The sequence below is a fragment of the Musa acuminata genome, chromosome BXJ3-6, assembly GCF_036884655.1.
Source record: "Musa acuminata AAA Group cultivar baxijiao chromosome BXJ3-6, Cavendish_Baxijiao_AAA, whole genome shotgun sequence".
NCBI lineage: Eukaryota > Viridiplantae > Streptophyta > Magnoliopsida > Zingiberales > Musaceae > Musa > Musa acuminata.
The window spans coordinates 33,163,712-33,183,974 of record NC_088354.1 but is presented as its reverse complement, the minus strand read 5'-3'; the positions used below and the strand labels follow the sequence as shown (position 1 = coordinate 33,183,974).

At 38.6% G+C, this 20,263-nt stretch overlaps 4 protein-coding genes across 6 annotated transcripts; 2 read left to right on the top strand and 2 right to left on the bottom strand.

Moving 5' to 3' along the window:
- Nucleotides 1-377: 377 nt before the first annotated feature.
- On the bottom strand, nucleotides 378-2,995 carry LOC135641074 (actin-3-like). The gene is made up of 5 exons (XM_065156101.1): nucleotides 2,840-2,995; nucleotides 1,930-2,000; nucleotides 1,447-1,840; nucleotides 758-1,371; nucleotides 378-653 (listed from the first exon to the last, which is right to left on the bottom strand). The coding sequence occupies exons 2-5, from the start codon at nucleotides 1,987-1,989 to the stop codon at nucleotides 588-590; spliced, it is 1,134 nt and encodes a 377-aa protein (XP_065012173.1). The 5' UTR covers nucleotides 1,990-2,000; nucleotides 2,840-2,995; the 3' UTR covers nucleotides 378-587.
- Nucleotides 2,996-5,818: 2,823 nt separating this feature from the next.
- Nucleotides 5,819-10,685, top strand: LOC135585458 (autophagy-related protein 13b-like). 3 transcript variants are annotated; one of them, XM_065154970.1, is made up of 5 exons: nucleotides 5,819-6,072; nucleotides 6,694-7,949; nucleotides 8,022-8,166; nucleotides 8,316-8,488; nucleotides 10,090-10,685. In XM_065154970.1, exons 2-5 carry the CDS (start codon nucleotides 6,733-6,735, stop codon nucleotides 10,433-10,435), a joined length of 1,881 nt encoding a protein of 626 aa, XP_065011042.1. In that variant the 5' UTR covers nucleotides 5,819-6,072; nucleotides 6,694-6,732; the 3' UTR covers nucleotides 10,436-10,685. The 3 variants fall into 3 exon arrangements, with proteins under 3 accessions (XP_065011042.1, XP_065011041.1, XP_065011040.1); XM_065154969.1 differs by having other exon boundaries at nucleotides 6,679-7,949; XM_065154968.1 differs by having other exon boundaries at nucleotides 5,819-7,949.
- Nucleotides 10,686-12,183: 1,498 nt separating this feature from the next.
- LOC103989057 (serine decarboxylase 1) lies at nucleotides 12,184-15,207 on the bottom strand. The gene is made up of 6 exons (XM_009407797.3): nucleotides 15,012-15,207; nucleotides 14,452-14,850; nucleotides 13,619-13,850; nucleotides 13,289-13,482; nucleotides 13,077-13,210; nucleotides 12,184-12,878 (listed from the first exon to the last, which is right to left on the bottom strand). The coding sequence occupies exons 2-6, from the start codon at nucleotides 14,759-14,761 to the stop codon at nucleotides 12,309-12,311; spliced, it is 1,440 nt and encodes a 479-aa protein (XP_009406072.2). The 5' UTR covers nucleotides 14,762-14,850; nucleotides 15,012-15,207; the 3' UTR covers nucleotides 12,184-12,308.
- A 660-nt stretch (nucleotides 15,208-15,867) lies between these two features.
- Nucleotides 15,868-16,862, top strand: LOC135639821 (uncharacterized). Its single transcript, XM_065153760.1, has one exon. It carries the CDS (start codon nucleotides 16,074-16,076, stop codon nucleotides 16,728-16,730), a length of 657 nt encoding a protein of 218 aa, XP_065009832.1. The 5' UTR covers nucleotides 15,868-16,073; the 3' UTR covers nucleotides 16,731-16,862.
- Nucleotides 16,863-20,263: the final 3,401 nt, after the last annotated feature.

The following is a 20,263-nucleotide window of genomic DNA, read 5'->3' as shown; positions in this document are numbered from 1 at the left end:
CAAGGAACAAGAATGAGATATACCACACCACAAGGAGCAATTATGGAGATTCCCACGAAACAAGAATGGAGGAACATGTGATCACTGGTCTTTGAAGGAACAAGTCCTGTACTTTTTCTGATAGAGGTCCCCTTCTGGTCCACAAGGAAAAAGAAAGCCAAGGAGAAAAAACTCACATGGTTCACAGCATTCTGCATCATATGACCACCTCGAGTTGTTTCAGATCCCATCGACATGTCAAAAGAAAGAAGGCAGAACTTGCTGTGATGAAGCAAAAGTTTTTGTCGAGATGAGAAATCTCGTAATGAAGCAAATTATTAAGTGGTTATGTAAAGAATAAATATAAGGACTGTCAGACTCAGGCAACCATTGTCAACTTCCGATAAATAGCCTTCATTGCAGAAACAGATTTTAAGCAGTGATGTTATGGCAGTTCACATATATTTATGGTGCCTAAAGTACAGGTACAGCTCGAGCAAATCCAACATACCCCCAACAAAACCACATCAATTTGGAAAAAGACTTGCGTGATTCAGTCTTGAAAAGCAGCATGAAGAGTAGTAACCGTGACTTGGGGACCATGGAACTCAGAAGCACTTCCTGTGGACAATGGAAGGACCGGATTCCTCGTATTCGCCCTTGGAGATCCACATCTGGTGCATTATTAAACAAAAAAAGAGTAAAAATTTATGATCATGAAATAGCAGCGAAACGTTTCTGAATCTTGATAATTTGCAAATGTGGATCAAGATATTACCTGCTGAAAAGTGCTGAGCGAAGCAAGGATGGAGCCTCCAATCCAGACACTGTACTTCCGCTCTGGTGGGGCAACCACCTTAATCTTCATGCTGCTTGGGGCGAGCGCTGTGATCTCCTTGCTCATGCGGTCAGCGATTCCAGGAAACATAGTCGTACCACCACTGAGAACGATGTTGCCATACAGGTCCTTTCTGATATCCACATCACACTTCATGATGGAATTGTAAGTGGTCTCATGGATACCAGCAGCCTCCATGCCGATCAGAGATGGCTGGAAGAGAACCTCCGGGCATCTGAATCTCTCCGCACCAATTGTGATGACCTGCCCATCAGGTAACTCATAGCTCTTTTCCACAGAGGAACTACCCTTGGCATTCTCCAGCTCCTGTTCATAATCCAGGGCAACGTAGGCAAGCTTTTCCTTGATATCCCTGACAATTTCCCGTTCAGCAGTGGTAGTGAAGGAATAACCTCTCTCCGTAAGAATCTTCATCAAAGCATCTGTGAGGTCACGACCAGCAAGGTCCAAACGAAGGATGGCATGAGGGAGGGCATATCCTTCGTATATAGGAACAGTGTGGCTCACACCATCACCAGAATCAAGCACAATACCTATTAAGAAGAGTGCCACAGATCAGCATTTACATGTCATGTTTGAGACTTTAATCAAGTTGAAGTGAGGCATACCGGTTGTACGACCACTAGCATAAAGGGAAAGAACAGCCTGAATTGCTACATACATAGCCGGAACATTGAAGGTTTCAAACATAATCTGGGTCATCTTCTCTCGGTTTGCCTTGGGATTGAGAGGGGCTTCGGTGAGCAATACAGGGTGCTCCTCAGGGGCAACACGAAGCTCATTATAGAAGGTGTGATGCCAGATCTTCTCCATGTCATCCCAGTTGCTAACAATGCCGTGTTCAATAGGGTACTTCAAGGTCAGGATACCTCTCTTTGATTGAGCCTCGTCACCAACATAAGCATCTTTTTGACCCATCCCAACCATGACACCAGTGTGGCGAGGTCGGCCTACGATGCTAGGGAATACAGCTCTAGGTGCATCATCTCCAGCGAAACCAGCCTGAAAGAGAACAGTTATATTTGTTGTTTGCAACATGATCAGGGAAAGAGGGACAAATTATAACATAAGAGAGGAAAAGGATGTCTAACCTTGACCATTCCAGTACCATTGTCGCAGACAAGAGGCTGGATATCCTCGCCGTCAGCCATGTTATGGATATCTGCAAAACCAAATCGAAGAAGAAAGAACATATAATTCGACCCACATGCTCTAGCAAATTAATACCCGATAATTCAACATCAAAATAATCTTCTATTTATATACACTAATCCTTCCATAAACACAGGAAAGGCTGGTTTAACACTCAAAAGAGTAATCGAGAAATCTGCAACTATGTCCAGCAAGAAACTACAACGAAACTGTTTCGAAAGTTTCAAAGCAAGTATCGATATTATGTGACAAGAATTAATCAGGTAAAATCATTGACCACTTCATATTGTTCATAACTAACATATTTCCAGGTGTAATAATTCGATATTTTCCCTAAAAAAAGCAGTTATTGAATATTTTCTTTTCCAAATTTCAGCTTCACAGCTGATGAACAATCAACAGAAAGTAATTTTCATATTTTAAGATCGACCATCAGAATAAAAATATCATCAAACAGATATTAATAGAGGAACTCAATATAAAAGCAATATATGGGAGAATCAAATTGTTCCAGAATCAGAAACCTAAGGAAGAGCAATCCTTCACACAATATCCAAACACAATATCTTATCATCGCAAGCTTAAAGAATCAAGAAACAAGATAATGAGGCAGAAAAGGCAAGAACAGAGAAGCTGAACACCGAAGGTCAATAAGTTACCAAATCTTCGCTCGATCCACGATGTACCGATACGAATCAACAATCATTTTCTGAACCAGCTAATAGAACAATTTATACGCATCTAATACAACGTAGATCCTACAAAAGAACTCGCGAAAACCTAAAAAATAAACCAAAATCGATGGCATTCTACATGCTTAACACAGATCGGAAGACGAAGTCGACTGACCTTACACCGAAGCCCCTCTGCGCTTCCCCAAGAGATGGAGAGTGAGAGGTGCAGAGCGGCGACGAGAGAGACGGGGAGCGAGCCGAGTGGAAGGGCATTAAATAGGAAGAAATCGAATGGATTTCGCTAAATTTCTGTCACGAAAATTTTGCGGGTATCATTGCAGTCGCGAGATCAAAGATAAAGAGAGAGAAAAAGGAAAAGAACAAGCAGCTCCTGTGTCTCGGCCCAGCGACGAGACAGCTTCAATGGTCCTTCTATTGGCTCCACTTATGGGCTTTAGGATACGTGTTGCGGATCCCGCAGAGACTGTCGAATAAAAGGATTAAACCCAGTGTTTTGTCGCTGGAGCTATACACGGAAGTCTAATATGCCTTTTGTGTTCGTCAATGAGCTGTCTCGAGGGAACGCCAATCGTCCGATGGAGCTCGGATCAGGGTCATCTACGCCGTCGGATCAGGTCCGGCATCACGTGCGGTGTTGGAAGGTTCGAGGACGGGTGGGCGTGCGCCCACGCCAGCCCATCAGCCACTCTTTGATTAGCTGGCGCAGACGAGATGGGCCCCACTGAAGCGTAGCAAATCCCAATTGGAAGTGACTGGGGGCCGCTGAACGTGGTAGATTCCAACTGGAAATGATGGTGGCCAACATAATTGAAATATATATATATATATATATATATATATATATATATATGCAGGGAGTTAAATTCTGAAAATAAAATTTATAGTATTTTTATATGATTTTTATTTAGTTTATTTATAGTATTTTTGTTGATGTCCTAAAAATATTATAAAATACTATAAGTGATATTATATTACCCCATTCTTAAGCTACTATGATATAATATTTTTAGTCTTATAATTGATTTGATGGATGTTAGAAATTCATTTAAGTTATTTAAATTATTTTTGTTGTAGTGGCGAAAACATTATGACATGTCAAATTTCTTTTATCCCTATTTAGGTGATATTTATGAATTATTATAAATATGTATTTAAATCATAATATGGCATATCAGATTATTCATAGTATATTTTGATTTTATTTGATTCACTCATAGTATTTTCTAACAACTTTATAGTTTTTATTGATGTAAATCTATTGAAAAATATTATGAGTGATATTATATTATATATATTTTAGTTTACTCGTATATCTTTATAATATTAAATTCTTAAGCTTGAAATTGACTTACTAATATTATAAGTGTATCCGTATTATTTATAATATTTTCAAGTATGTTTTATAATTTTTTTATTACAATGATCAAAACAGTGAAAATACTATAACATCCACTTGAATTCGTCCACTATATAGATTGGGCTATAAGGTGACTCCAAGAATGGCAAGAACTATACATTGAGGTGAACACACTTATTTTGAGCATTATTAGAAACAAAAGACATCATTTGTTAAAAAAAACACCCTTTTTCATATATATATATATATATGATTAAATATGGTGATAGATAACTTTACGTAGAGTATCTAAAGAGTAAACAAGAAGTGATACATTTTTATATGACATACAAGTTGATGATAAAAGAAAAAATTATTAATTTTATTTGGGAAGAATTGATTGTCATTCATATTTTGATAAGTTTGTGCATATATATCAAGCTTAAAATAGGTATGAAATGTCTTTTACACTTTTTATTGACATAACATAACACATCATACTTGTATTTTATGCAGGCATTGATTTGTTGGTGTATTGTTCGCAACCTTTTTGGATTCATATATTCAAAACATACAATCTACGAGTAAGCTAAACTAGCAAAAATATGGAGTGAGTTATTTGTGGTAATCCATAATGGTCCATCACTCATGCACTGAGATATATGATTGTGTATTTAAAGAATAATTACTAATAAATTTTTTTTAAAATTTATTATAATTATTTTTAAAACAAGAGGAATATTAGCATATATATATATATATATATATATATAGTAGTCGAAAGGGAAAAAATTATAAGTATGGCAAAGCACATTTATAATAGTTTATGTACTGAGAAAGGCACTAATGATATGAAAAATGATTAAAATTGCTTATGATATGAGGATTAAGGAAATATGATAAAGTTGTTTTTATAAAGCATCTAATAAATATTACAATTCAAATATAGAAATATGAAACAGTGATAAGTTTAGAAATCTTATATTTGCTTGTAAAAATTAGACCAAACGAGGTAAAGAAGTTCTAAAAAAGGATGAATAGATGAATAAGTGATTAGGAAATCATGTAGTTTAATTGATAGATAATTCAATAATTTTAAAAAAATATCATAATATATTTAATGGATCGAGTTTTTTTTTTTGGTGCTAGTTTATGAGAATTAAGAAGATATTCGGAATTACTATAATTACACAATAATTAAGATATAGGAGTCACATTTCAGAATATCACTTGACACATCATTTATAATATATTCTTATTATATATGGAAAGTTAATAAATATATATCTCTATTGTAACATTTAATATACATCTAATTTGATATTTTTTTTATTTTTCCCCTTCTTTATTATTTTTATTTCGTTAATTATGAAATGATAGAGATATCATACTCGAATTCAAAAATCACATGTAAGAGAATTAAACTCGTCTTCTCCTATCTTTCAATGATTACTGACTAGAAAAGTTAATAATCTATAATTTTCTAATAATGTCAAGTATGTATAATCTCTAAGAAGTCTAATATAATTAATTAGGAAAGTTCATCAACAAATTTATATCTACCGGTGTTCCGAAGTCCAAACTAATTGACTTCCACATTAAAGTGAAATAGAAGAGCTTTGTAAAAGCTAACGTTCATTTCGGTCAACGATGTCGCCATAGTGAGCCCAAAGTAACTCATACCGGAGCGCATCATGGATTCCCATAGAGCGAAGTCCGGCCATGGCACGAGCGGTCACCGATATGTATGTCTCACCTCGAGTAATCATATCCGGCTGCACTATAAATTCCAGGAGTCGGAGGTTTCACTGCTTGGGGGTCCGTGCACCGCCTCGGGTCCATCCGTAAATTCGTTGAAGTTACGGAGTATATACGTGAGCGTCTCCATGCCCGTACGCGTCGGAGAGTTCTCCGCACGATGCCGTCGATCTAGGGTTTCTCGATATCGGTAGTGGGAGATTAAAGGTCGAAGGGGAGGATTTTTTGGAACCCTAACAATCCAACTCGAAACGGTTTCGGGATTTAAGTCGAGTCAAATATCGATTCCAGAGGTAGGCGCTTTTAATCGCCCGATTATTTCCCTTCCCTACAGTAATCACTGATTGGTTATCCACTGCGGACTGCCAAAACCGTTGTTTGATCTTGTTTTTGGTGGGACTTTTTTGGTCGGATCTCTTTTTCGTTGAATGTTTTGGTTGTAGATTGGATTGGTCTAGTCAATGCTGGAAATCCTTTATTTAGATGGTCGTTTGATTTCTCGGTAGAAGCTCATAGCACTCGATTTTGACTTTCGCTCTGGGGTTCTAGCCTCTCTTTTTGGAGTCCACAGTCGTTGATCGATAAATCCACTGGGAATAGGATTTTTTTTTTTTCTTTTCCGAGTTGTGTCTGACAAGATTGAAAAATTTACTTGAGAGATGTTAACTTGCGTGCTGCCATTCGCTCGATTGATCTACCTCGTCAAGTTCTCCTGAACCAGTTTCTTCAGAAATCGGAGAAGTCTAGGTTCACGATTGCGAAATATAATGTGCCGATTCTTTCTCATTTGATTTCCCCCGGCAAGCAATCTGCTTTGGGTGCTTACTGAGTTTTTCGACTCGACTTAAAGTGGAGTTTTTGTGAATATTTGATGACCCAATTCCCTATTTGCTTTTAAGGATTTCTATCTTTAGTGGAGATTTCCAGGACTTACTCGGAATTTGTGGATTGAAATGGCCACTTCACCAAGCCATTCCTCCCCAGAATCTGCTATCATTGAGCAAGTGATCACAGAATTCTTTGCAAAGAGCCTTCACATTATACTCGAGTCGAGATCTCCGTATGTTTCCTCCCGTAACTATACCGTGGATCAATTTATGTCGTCTCCTTCCTCCTCATGCTCCTCGTCAAGCAGCATGCCAAGGGATAAGTGGTTCAACCTGGCATTACGGGACTGCCCTGCAGCTCTTGAGAATTTTGACATCTGGCGGAAGAGCAATCTCGAGCCCTTGGTCATCGATATCATCCTCATCCGTAGGGCATTGGTCCCGGATGTGGCCCGTCCTCTTGGTGGATGCCTGTTGCGGAATTTCTCTGAGAATTCTGATCTTGCTCTGGAGCCTAAATCTTGGAAGATTGTTGAGAGGTGGATTGTGCAGTACGAAAGGCATAAGAGCAGCAGTAGCAAGAATCATAAGGATATACGTAAATGTGGTACGAAAAATAATGGGGGTTCTTCCTGCTCTTCCGAAACAGCATTCTACAAGAAAACGTATAAGAGATATATCATTCTGTTTCGCTCTTTGTATGTATTTATTAGGCTTCTACCTACGTACAAGCTTTTCCATGAGCTCAATTCCTCAGGCCAAATCTGTCCGCTTAGTCTGTCTCACAGAATATCTTCTTCCATTCAACCTTTCACTCAGGAGGATGAGGCCAAGATGAACCAATTTACTTTTGTGCCAATTGACACTCCTCGAGGTAGGCTGAGTTTGTCTGTGCAGTACCTTCGTACATTGGAAGATATTAGATCCGAACCTTCTGCTCCTTTGTCTCTGCAATTTATATTGGATTATATTGGTAGTCCAACCACTGATCCTTTTAGAAGGCTGAAGTCTCTTCCTTCAGCACAATCATCTCCTGCATTAGTTTCATTTACCAGACAGCACAGTTGGAGCAATGACCATGGGGCTTTAGCTTCGGTACCTCTTTGTCCATCAGTTGCATGCTCCGAAGCTTGTGGCATCCGTTGTAATCCAAGCCTGTGTCTTCCTCCTCTTACTCATCGCAATGATCATTCTCCACCAGTAATCTCAGAACCACAGAATGCAGCTGTGACCCATAAAAACAATATGAGTTTTGATGAGTTTTGGCCTTCTCCATTTTCACCGACATCATCTCCTTCTTCACCAGCCCATTTGCCTGGTCAACGTTCACCAAATGCTCTCCAGTCAGTATTCAGTTTCCCAATTGAGATAATAATCTTGAGCTATGTACTTAACAATATTTCTGTGTTTTACAGGTCTGGGAGTTCTCAGATTGATATTGCCAAAGCACACCCTATCACTGCATCTCAAACAAAGGCATGTTCCTCTGAAGGTAAGCTACAAATAAAGATGGATACATTAAGATACGGGAACTATCAGACTGGCCCGACCCTTGTCAAGGTAATATGTTTTTTTTTTTCATTTTAATCTAGAAAAGTTGAAATTAACTGTTTATCTGAAGGTGCTGCCTTTATGATTTTTCCTCCTGAAAGCACCATCGACGAACATTAGTTGAGGTTGTAAATTTGCTAAGGTATTTATTTATACAGGGATTTCCATCTGGTAAAGATGACACTGAAAAGTTAGCTGAACTTCCAAGCAGTTCAACACAAGGTCCACTCTCTAGGAGCTTTAGTGGATCGTCTCTCTTGGATAAGTTCGATGATTCTGGGTTTGCTTGCCCATTTGCTGATTATAAAGATGTAACAGAATCATGCAACAGGTATCCTGCTGTATTTTTAAGTTCCTAAAGATCGCCATCCATTGGGTTCTTCTTTTGCATGGATTATGTACTATGAAGCTCTAGCTGTACATATGAGTTAGTGAATTTGTATATTTGGAAATAATAGCAGCTAAATCTATTCCCTGATGTGCTTCTTTGAATTTTGGTTCAACTCTTCAAGTATGCTGCATGTTGTACCTAAGGTCTTTTGTTCATTGCTGCTAGCATTCAGGCTTTGTCTAGTAGATAGTGCTCATTGCAAAGAAAGGAATTGTCAGTATTTTTACAGTGTTTTGGTACTTACTGACATTCGATGTGGCGTCTATGTGGCCTATTAATCTTTTGTGCAAATGCGAGTACAGGCTTACATATTCTTTAGTTCTCTCATACCATGGGCATTCTGGTTTGAGATAAATCAACTATCCATCAAGGTTTATTGTAGATTTTCATCTTTTGGATTGTAGTATCCTTTAACTGAATCTAGTTCAGATAGTGAACCATATGCTTGAACTGAATCAGGTTATGAACTATTTATTTAATTATTATTGCACTTTTGAAATTGAAAATTCTAATGTTTGTTAAAGTTTGCAAGTGCTTTTATTAGGTTGAAATTGACTAATTGTTTTATAAATTGGCTCCCAATGGTAATCTGCAAATGTTTGCTTAAATGGGGATATTTGGCGGTCACCTCGAAGTACACCACACCATCAACCAAAGCACAATCTTGCGGCTATATAGTCATTATATCTTTAGATCTGTCTCTAAATAAAAAAAGGTGGGGAACATCCAAGTGAAGCATGAGTTATGTAGGTTGGACTGCATTTTGACAGATGAAGATTTCATGAACCAACTTAGAGGATCGCATAGAATTGTGGATTCTAGATATGCATATTATCTTGACAACGGCGCTGTCTTATAGGTTACTATACATTGCTTTTAAGTTATGAGATGGATGGCAAGTTTGGGATGAGAAGTAAAAACAAAACTGTTTGAGTTGGTTCAAACCAATTAAAGGAAGACTCTTAAATGAAGTGATGAGTTGTCTGATGCATACAAGTACCACCAATCGGAGAGGAAGACCAAGTGTAAGAAACAATGAGAAAGCTTTTAAGGCTTCTGGCATTATTCCCTCTATAGATCTGACCAAAAGAAAACTGTCCATGTAGCTGCTTGAACTGGATAGGTCAAGTTTCACTCTGATATTGAGTAAAGTATTGCTTTACATCGTTTGAAATAGTTAAGTAGATTTTTAGAAATAGCACTTTGTCATTACTAATTGTTTCTTGGAATTGTAGATGAATGACTAGTTATTGAAATTTTGTTATTTGTCATCGCGGTTATAGTAATCATAATATGTTTAGATCTTGTCCAACTCGACATAGCAAATCTGTGTTGCAATATTTTTCACAGTCAAATAATGGAATGGGTTCAAATTTTTTCATGTAGCACTGGAAGGACACCTGTCTATGCAATTTATCTTTAAGATTGCACCATGGACATATATCATGTTGGTCACTTGCAAGGAGTATTGTCTTTTTTCTTTTAATTTTTGAATTAAACCTCTGCCATCTTTGAAAACATGGCTATTCTATGACAATCAGGAGGTCTCCAGATGCTGTCGTTGGTGCTGTTGTACAAATGTTAATGACTGCAGCACCTCTTCGGCAAGATCTCTCCAATTTGTGCAGACCCCCTCAAGTCTTCATGGATGAATCCTTGAATCCATGTGTCCAACATGATCAAGCTAACACGGAACAAAGCGAGTGCCCTGCTTCTACTTCAGAAATTTTAGCTTCAGTGCTCTTGAAGTCGAAGACTGCAGCAGAGGGATTAGAGGAGCTGAGAAGGTACAAGGAGCTGAAAGAATCAATACTTAAGCAAGGTGCATCTCGGTCATCAGATGTTGACAGTGGACCAAAGTCTGCAGGCAATAATGACCAATCATAGCACTGGTTGCACTGATCTCCGTGAACATTTGTATAGAATGTCGTTGGCTCGAAGAAACTGAATCTAAATATACTGATTTAGATTTGTCTATAACTTTTTAGGTTTAAGTATACATATATAGTGGAGTCCATAAGAGGGCTACTCTCACTTGTGCATCCTATGTGCAGTTTTATGACTGCCTATGTGCTGATACTAACTGAGGTTTAAGAATTTGTGGCTAACTTGAAGACTTGTGAAGTTATGTTTATCACCTTATTTGTCGATGCACTCAGAGGCCTGTCTGGCTATTAGGAATTTGTATCTTGTTTTATTTTGTGTTTTTTTAATTACAGTCTCATGGACTGGTGTTCTATCATCAGTACCTCAGACTGTTACATCTATTGTAGTATGATTATTGATGGTATTGTAGGTATCTATCAACATAGTGTGAAATTTGAAGCAAAAAGGTTCTCATTGACTCAACTTTAGCGGTTGCTCCAATTGAAGCTTGTCTTCTCATTTTTAGGCGCAATGAAAACAACCGAACCTGTTTAGGGAGGGGGTGAACTTTATTTGATAGAACTTTAATTTAATAGTTATAAGCTGTAACTCGTAATTGTTTTCATACCGTATCAGGTTTTTGAAAACAGGTAAATGTGAGGCGGTGTTAGGTGATTGGCACCTCCGCGTCAAGTTGTTGATATCTCCCGTTACTTCAATGCTAAGTGATCAACACTTCAATGCCCGATGATTATCACGTGGTTGATATCTCACCATCGTATAATCGACATCATATGATAGAGTGAGTCGAACATTATCACGTTAGGAACATGTATCACGATCTTTATGATTAACGCACACCGCGAAGGTAATGATACTCAGAACTTACTATAAAAAAAGTTTCCCATTAACATTGATAGGAAAACTCTCTATTCTAAAATGCTAGTTAAATCATTTGAATCACTTACTAATTTAAGCATCAGAAGAATATTGTCAGGCACAACAGGAGTTAAGCTTATTCGGTGTCAACAAGATTTAACTTGAGATTAATTCAGAATAAAGACCTAGATTGAGTCAAAATCAGCTGAAAAACAAAATCAGATTTAACTAAAAATTTATATTTATTCTATGCAACAAAGACAAAGACAGAGGCAAATAGCTTAGATTTTAGCTTGCTTAGTGTGAAAGTACATAGTGTGATTCAAGATATATACATTTGGATATAGAATGCTCATAGTCCTACAAGTCAAGCGACATGCATAATAATATAAATTTTTACATGAAATCAAATTCATTACTTGAATTGTATAATTAGCAAAGGAATGTTATTGTAAATTCACACTACATTTGGATGTATCAATCCAAGCTTTTAGTTACTCTTGAATTTGCGCGGAGGTTATAATTTACCTCTAGTAAGTAGTACCTGTACAGGGCTGAAATCCCAGATTATAAGATTAATCATCATATCTGCATCAAAGAAGCAAAACATTTTCTTTTATTATTATTATTATTATTATTATTATTATTATTATTATTATTATTATTATTATTATTATTCTTTTAAGATATCTTCATTTTCAAAAGCATATAGGAAGATAACTTACGTGGTCAGTCGCAAATGCCTAAATCCACAGCACTGCCGCTCGACACCACTCCATATGTTCTGACAACAAAGAATGATGCGTCTCCACTGTTAGATACCAGTTAAAGCCAAAGCTAATCAGATAAATGTCGTGCTACCCTAAGATGATAGAACGAAACAATACACATACAACATAAAAGCAAATCATATAAGGACGATAGTCGATTGTTACTCTGGCTACGATAAGCAACCAAAAACTTAAAAGTTCATCGAATCAAATAACAATCTCGAAGGACCTAGTACAAGAAAACATTATTTCTTGTGCAGAACACAGAAACAATTCTCCTGGCCTATATCCGCAGCGATACAGGGAGGTGGCATCTTTCCGTCCTGGTACCAGCATGAGCGTTTCTGAAATAGTTCTTCCAAGAAACTATCGAGTTTATCGATGTTGACGTTAGGCATAACCACAACATGTGTGATGTTTCCCTCGCAAGCAAGTTGCCACCGCCGGACAAACTCATCATCTTTTGGCCTCTCAAACACCACGGTGCTACTGAGCTCGTTAAGCATCGCACCAATTCCTGCTTCTTTCAGACGGTCTTTTAAATAGTGTGCATTTCTTAAGCACTTCTGAACTTCCTTCTGAAAACCTCTATAACCTTTTCTGTTCAGGGTGTACCAGAGAAAGATTGGAGCATGACCGTTTCGGCTCCCCATGATGGTGGCGTCCCTGGAAGCAAGATATTCTACGTTACTTGAAAGCACGTTGATGTGCTTCAATCTTGTTATTTGCACACCACAAGGCATAGGACACCCCACAAACTTGTGACCTGAAACACTCACACTTCCAATAGGCTTTTTAAATGTCACTTTAGGTGCCTGTCCATAGTAAAGCAATTATGGAAACTTTAGTACCAGAAAGAAAATCTAATATAAGCAACGATGTAAATGCATATGATCTATGAGATGAAGATATTGTGGTCAAATGACAAAACCTTTTGCGAAGCAGCATTAAGATGGTTATGCATATGCGCATAGGAAGCTAGTAGTCATAATAGAAGACAGAGTGGAACATACACGTTTAACAAATGGCATCATGAGCCCAAAGAGGGCACCATCGCAATGGATGTAGAATCGACCCTTAAAGCCATTTTCTTCAAGGGTTTGTATTACCATATCAAGATCGTCAACTGCTCCCTTTACAGTAGTTCCTGCACAAGATGAGCTAAGAGGTCAAGAACTATTGCCATTAGGGAATAGACTGAAATAAGGAATACGGAGTGTCTCACCAATGTTGACATTGATAACGGCCGGTCTCTCCTTGTTCTGAAGCAATTTAGCTTTAAAGTCGATGCAATCAATTTCCCCAGAGATCAGAGTGTCAACCTTCACACACTCCATCCTATACATCCGTGCGGCTTTGAAAACTGAGTAGTGGGATTCCTTCGAGGCATACAAGATACCATCTGGAAAAACTTCCCTCCTGGCAATCCAATTTCAGATAAATTTACTGTCATGCAGCAGTCTTGCAGATTTTGCACTATATTTGAATAAGTGTTTCCTAAGCAGGCTAGTTTTTTCAAAGCATCAAATCACAATAGTGAAGAAAAGACACTAACCCGACGAGAATACCATGCAAATTCCCTTCAGTACCACAGTTCGTGATATAACCCCAGTATTCATTCTTTTCCAATTCCCAGAGGCGAGCAAACCAATCCAACACCCCGACTTCAAACTGCCTGGAATGGACACCGTAGTTACTCTCGATAAAGGGGTCACCAAGGTTGTTGATGGAGAAGTGTTGCAGCTGAGCTAGAGCACCATAATCAAAATCCAAATTGTATGGATAACCTATAAGAGAATCATACATAGATAGACATGGAGTATGAGAAGCCTAAACAATACAAAGCATCTAGCAACCAGTTGCATAAATTATATATCCTTGAAAACTTTTCACACCATACGTTTCATTGTCAAATACATAGAAAGAAAACAACAGGACAATATGCTATGAATCTACAAAGTATGTTGAACAACAAGATCAGATTTTTCCAGAGAAACGAAACTTCAAATTCCACATGGCACACAGTCAGCTTAATTTTTCATGGGAATCATAATGGACATCAGTCTTCAACTTTTAACAGGCGGATCAACACAAAAATCTACTAAACCATATACTATATAATATCCAGAAATGGCTTTTTTACTTCGATTGACCTTATCAAGAAATGCCAGAGATAAATTTGGCCAAACATTTACACAAAATATGATCTTGGCATGAATTTTAGAATATGTTTCTTCTCATTAGAAGTAAAAGGCATTACGCTGCTCGGAGAAGTGCTTAAATTAGTTTCACTTACTTGACTATTAAACTAAAAGGTCCGATCACAAATTATCTTACAGTTAATGCGAAATTTCTGAAAATAATTGAAAATGGAAGCTCAAATTATACCTAAATGGTGCTTGGTCCTCTCAATGAGTGATCTCCGGTACCTCGCCAAAACACTGGCCATATAAGCTTCCCTTTCCCCGGTCACCTCATCATCCACCTCCGGCTCCTTAATGGTAAAGCACATTGTGTGCACGTTCCTCCCAAGCACGATCTCCCTGTTCTTCGCGCTCCCCTCCTCCCCTCCGACTCCCTCCAAATCCAGCGCCGGCACCGGCTCAACGATATCCGTCGGATCGAACTCCTTGGGCAACGGCTCCACCTTCCCCTTGTCGCACAGATCCATCAAGCCATTCCCCACGCTCCCCACCATCTCTGCCACAAGAAAATTGCCCTAAAATGGCAAGCAAATGACTCGATCCTCCGAGGGTACCTCCAACCACCAGATCGGCGCGAGACCACCTGATTCAGCAAGAATCAGCTAAAAGGAAATCCACAAAAAAGAGCACCCAGAAATCAAGGGAAAATAGAGGGCAAAATGACCGCAGATCCGCATAAAGGAAGCAGAAATCAGCATTCTGGGATGGAGCAAAATAAAAAGGAGAGGAGGAGGAGGTCATCACCACAGATTTCTCCTCCGTTCTCTCTCACGCTCTAAATGAGGAGAGAGATCGCGAGCTGCGGCGGTGCCAAAGGGAGGGAACCGCAGCCGAGGGTTTCGTCTTTATAACGACCGGACGAGAAGCTCCTTGACGATTCTTATTTCTCGAATGACTCGTCAACAGAGGAAATAAAACCACATACGCGCATCGAGCAAAGATGATGACATACGTAAAACAGGAAACGTCTAAATGATGCTCTATCATTGGAGGGAACCGTGGGTCCTCGCTAAAAGTGGGCTGCGATCTTATTGGACGATATACTTATTATAAACTATGGTTAAGTCGACTCCTGCAGTGGTTTCTGCCGCAGCTGACACAGGCGAGCCGCAGCCTTGAACGCACGTCTAAAGAGATGATCCGTGATTGGGATTATGCGTGGAGTTGCATGTGCATGCGTGTCATGCATATCCAGACATACGAGGATATGCATTAAGGTACCCAAATCAAGCTGTAAACTGGACATGTCATCTACTTGCTATCGATTACATGTGCAGGTTTGAATGATTCCTCATAAACCGCCACCACGTCACCAGTCAAGGGATCACGTGCAAACCTATGGAACACAGGACTCCATACTTCGCCAATCGAATCTGTACAAGTTTCGCTGCTTCTTGTCTCTTTTAGATTGAAAGAGCTAATGTTTGATACGATGCATGCTTGAGAGAACTTCGAAAGTTCTTGACTTGAAATCCATATATATATATATATATATATATATATATATATATATATAGTTTCGGATGATCTGAAAGTGTTGGGCTAAAATCAAAGTCAGCAGCAATGAGGATAAGAAGACAGCAAGAGGTTTCTATCCTTTTGTCCTCTCTCTGAACCTTGCGTTAAAGGCCGGCTCTTGTTTCGTCCATCATTTGTCCACAAGCCATCGAAATCATCACAAGCATCGAAATTATAACTAGGAAGATGTTTCCACGAGAGAACTACAATTAGCTACCACTCTCTCATCCTTGAGAGATCACTTGGGTCTTCGAAGTCGGAGCTCTCTCCTGATGCAACTGGGTATTGATGGCACCCTACAGAAGCTTCTTCCATATCACTCGCTATTGCAGTGGACGAGACGGGGAGAGGAGGAAGAATGGCGAAGATAGAGAAGTGGTCGTATCAATAGACTTCATCTCGCTGTCAGGTACAGTGCATCGGCAGCAGAAGAATTCTGTGGTGAGGGTGGTTCTTGCAGGTGGGATGGTTGAACTTTATGCAGGTGCAGTCTCAGCGCAATTGGTGATGGAGAAGTACCCAGGACTATGCCTCACGAGGCCGGACGTCTTCAGGAGACCCCATGAATCCCTTGTGAGCCCCAAGGAAAGGCTAATCCCGGGCCAGAAGTTCTACCTTGTGCCGCGATCGACGGTGAAGAAGCTGAGACAAAACATTCGTAATGGTCCAGAAAAAGGTCTCGGAGCAGCAGCCGTCGAGGAAGCAAGCGTCAGAGATGCTGAGGAAAGAGAAGAGTTATCAGATGAATCGATCTGTTCTGCCAAGGATTTCTACGTTTCGAAGGAGACATGGGCTGAGTGCTTCCTGAAAAGGTTCGAGAAAGGGGCTGAGCAACACAAACAAAACAAGCCTTTCACTCCTCCATTCAAGAAGGTGAAACAACAGATAGGAACGCTGGGTGGGTGGAAACCCAGCCTCAGTTCAGTGAAAGAGTTGTCTCCATGAGCAGTTCTTCTTCTGATATCACATGTAATAACAATTAATTCCCAGCTTTCCTTCTCACATGCATCCATGCACGAATAAGGATCAGAATTTGATTATCTTTTAATGTATTAAGCAATAATTTCCTTCCTTTTTTTTTTGTGTGTATATGCTGTTCGTCCGGGCAATCATCTTTATCCTTTATTATGAACAAAGATCTTACCATGTTAGATTACATCTCGTTCGTAGCATTTGGTTGAGGGAATCGGAATCCAAAATATCAAACCCATTCGAAAGCAACTGCAAGCTTACCTAAATTACATTCCCAATAATTCAATATAGAGCGTTTGAAACAATAAAACATGACAGGAGTAATAAGCAAAATAAATTATGTATTATATTATATTGAATAAAATAACATGAAGAATAAATGAAAATATAATGAAAGCATAAAATTAAATAAAGTAAGCATAGAAATATAAATGCGTCATTCAAAAAATTAAAAGATATAAATGAAAATAGTAATACATAAGATAATGATAACAGATAAATAAATTACATATAAAAGAATATTGATGAAATAATAATAATAATAATAATAATAATAATAACAATAGAGGAGAAAAATAGGGAAGAAAGGATGATTGAGAGGACACTTAGAAAAATATTAAAAAGATGATATATTGTCACTTACTTATTAAGTCGATTCTAATACTAAATATCACAATCCAAGTTTAATGAGCTATCTAGCGTATCAATTTCGTCTAACTTATTTTACTTATCAAAATACTTAAGTTGAAGTTGAAAATAATATATTTATTAAACTCTTATAAGTCAATTTTAATCTTATCCATTTTCGATGTAGGACTAATCAGAGTGTTACAAAAGCATCCATGCAAATAATAATAATAATAACCCCTAAAAAGTAAATAAAAAATAATTATATTTAAACATATTTTGATCAACAAAGCAACTTGAGATATGATTGCACAGCTTGTATCGGCCAGCATATACTTTGGAATATACATTAATATCGATCAGTTAGTTGTAAACTTGCACGTTTTGGGTTGACTTGTGTGAGGATAGTTGGATGTACAAGTGGACTTTTGATATGGCTGACATTTATATATGGATAAATTAATTAAAATTCCGGCTTTTTGTGGTCAGAATGTTAATTATCATCATAATTTTAGCTCAATTGGTCTTTAATAATTAGGGTTGATCCAATTGAACTATAAAAGAGTGTGTTGGAACACAAGGAAATCTTGTTGGATTTGAATGATTTACATTGCTTGATAGTTGGTTGGCCCAAGCGTAGAACATCCTCCTCATGACACAATCACAATTTATAGGGTAAAACTCTTTTGACACGCTTTGGTTTGACTTGTTACCACAAATTTCTTGCAAACCCGATCTCATCTAAAAACAAATCTTAGTTGACTCTTTTGATGAAATTAGTTTAAAACTTCCCAAAATAATGTTGTTTATTGCTTATTAGAACTTGTCTCCACGTCCAATGAGTTCCTCCTTAATCCACAAGAGGTAGCATAATCTGCATATAATCCACAAGAGAGGCTTTAATATCATTTATTCCGTGATTTATTCGAGCATGACAAGTCAGAGTTATTCAGGGTCTTAAATTCCATATCAGCCAAACGATTTTTGTTTTTTTGGTGTAAGAGGATCGATCTTTATTAGCTAAGCTAGTCAGCATTTTCGAAAGTTTATACCATAATATTTCAAAGTATCAATGTTTTGTGATGTGTTCATTTAGATTCCTTCCAATTGATCAACATTCTGAATAGTAAACCATGACATATACACCTATAATAATTGTTTTGCTAAGAGAGAGAGAGAGAGAGAGAGAGCTTCATGTGAAACATTTAGATCATCTTATTCATGCAAACAAGACCGAAGCAGCCTTCACATCAGCTAGCAAAAGTTTAAGCAAACTAAACTTGATCTTATCAGGAGATGGAGGTGCCGTCACGGACATTAATTACAAGCACTGTTCCATCAGCTGCTGCTGCTGCTTTGGGAACTCTATCCCAAGTCCAAACTAATGCTTGGCGAGTGGAAACTTCAAACCAAGACCTGCTCACGAAAGGTGATATAAATTATGAACACGGTCATGTTCCATAAACGCATCAACGATCAAGCACCGGATGATGCAACGGTGCACGCAACCTGACGAGCAAAGAGCCTTCCCTTACTCAGGCGTCCATTATTGGCTTCACCTTTAGTGTTGCATGCTGATCCCATAGTGCTTATTAAACAACAAGGAGCAGTAGCAGTCAGCCACTTGCTGCAAGAAAGACACCATAAGCAGCATAGTTTATGGAATCCAAAGCGTCTTTCATGCAAATACAGATCTATTCGTGCCCCCGTCACCTTCGTTGACGTCGCTCAAAGCCTATTCAATTGGCATGACAAACTTGGTGTGTGATGATTGGCTCATAATGCCGCAATTTTGTAAGCCACCATCTGCAAGCCTTCCTCCTTATTGGAGACAGAAATGCAGTAGTAAGTTTCAGTAGCAAGACGGCTTTCTTCATTTTGAGCCAATAGAGCATCGATCTGTTCCGTATGGGAGGGTGCGCAAGCCTCGAAAGGATCTAAGCCAATACATCTGCAGAATTCACCGAGACGCCGAGAGAATGTCCGATCTGTGAAGTCGATTACAACAGCAACGAGAAGGAATCTTTTGGGTGGATGAAAGCTTGGAATCTTTCCACTTGGAGGCGACAACTATAGGGGCAAACAAATCCTTATGTAATGGTCGCAGTCTGCTCAATTAAAGATAATGTATCCATCGTCTCCTTAGTTATTCTAAGGTGCTGACGCGGACAAGACTAAGCCTGTCCAAACGAACAGGTCGGTTTCACTTTCCGCAGACGAAATCTCTCACGGGAGAATCCTCACCCCCCCCTGCCTCTTTTTCTAATAAGATTCCACCCTCACAGTTTCTAGTGCCTTGAGAATATTCTCTGCCTCATCAATTATTTCCCTTTTTTCCTTTTTCTTTTTTCCTGATATTAAGAGAATCTCTTGAATCACCACTTGATTTATAATAACTTAACATGACCCTAACAAAATTATATATATATACTCTCGGAAGTGTTGCAAGTTGCAAGAGATGAAACGTCTACATCTTGGTCGTCTAGTTGCGATTTGAATCGAAGTGATCTGTCGACATCTTATTGTTTGTCCTGTGGATTGATGTACCTAACAGTTGGTCAAACCAAACCGGTTGTCCTGAAAAATATGATCACAAAATACGACTGTATGTTTAGTTATATCATATGTTGACCGAACAAACGAACTTATATTAGGCATTTTCGTCTTTTTCACTCATGTTTTCATCGATCTTTGTTGTTTTTCTTTCACTTGGTGAGTCAATTCTGGCCGAGTCTCGGCCACCGGCTCGTCGTAAACCCGTGTCGACCGGGGGACATTCGATGCGACCCACTTGGGTTCGGTCCGATCGAGCCGACGGCCCAGCAGTGGGGCCCACCATTCTACGCACCTTCATTAGTATTTACGTGGGGCCCCCGTCT

Excerpts from the sequence above, each read along its gene's own strand:
- LOC135585458 (XM_065154970.1), top strand. The coding sequence starts at position 6,733 with ATGGCCACTTCACCAAGCCATTCCTCCCCAGAATCTGCTATCATTGAG. Across the intron at positions 7,950-8,021 it reads CGTTCACCAAATGCTCTCCA|GTCTGGGAGTTCTCAGATTG; the intron begins GTCAGTATTCAG and ends TGTGTTTTACAG. Across the intron at positions 8,489-10,089 it reads GTAACAGAATCATGCAACAG|GAGGTCTCCAGATGCTGTCG; the intron begins GTATCCTGCTGT and ends TATGACAATCAG.
- LOC135639821 (XM_065153760.1), top strand. The coding sequence starts at position 16,074 with ATGGCACCCTACAGAAGCTTCTTCCATATCACTCGCTATTGCAGTGGA.
- LOC135641074 (XM_065156101.1), bottom strand. The coding sequence starts at position 1,989 with ATGGCTGACGGCGAGGATATCCAGCCTCTTGTCTGCGACAATGGTACT. Across the intron at positions 1,372-1,446 it reads TGCTAGTGGTCGTACAACCG|GTATTGTGCTTGATTCTGGT; the intron begins GTATGCCTCACT and ends TCTTCTTAATAG. Across the intron at positions 654-757 it reads CGCTCAGCACTTTTCAGCAG|ATGTGGATCTCCAAGGGCGA; the intron begins GTAATATCTTGA and ends ATAATGCACCAG.
- LOC103989057 (XM_009407797.3), bottom strand. The coding sequence starts at position 14,761 with ATGGTGGGGAGCGTGGGGAATGGCTTGATGGATCTGTGCGACAAGGGG. Across the intron at positions 13,483-13,618 it reads TTGCATGGTATTCTCGTCGG|GAGGGAAGTTTTTCCAGATG; the intron begins GTTAGTGTCTTT and ends TTGGATTGCCAG. Across the intron at positions 13,211-13,288 it reads CGTTATCAATGTCAACATTG|GAACTACTGTAAAGGGAGCA; the intron begins GTGAGACACTCC and ends CATCTTGTGCAG.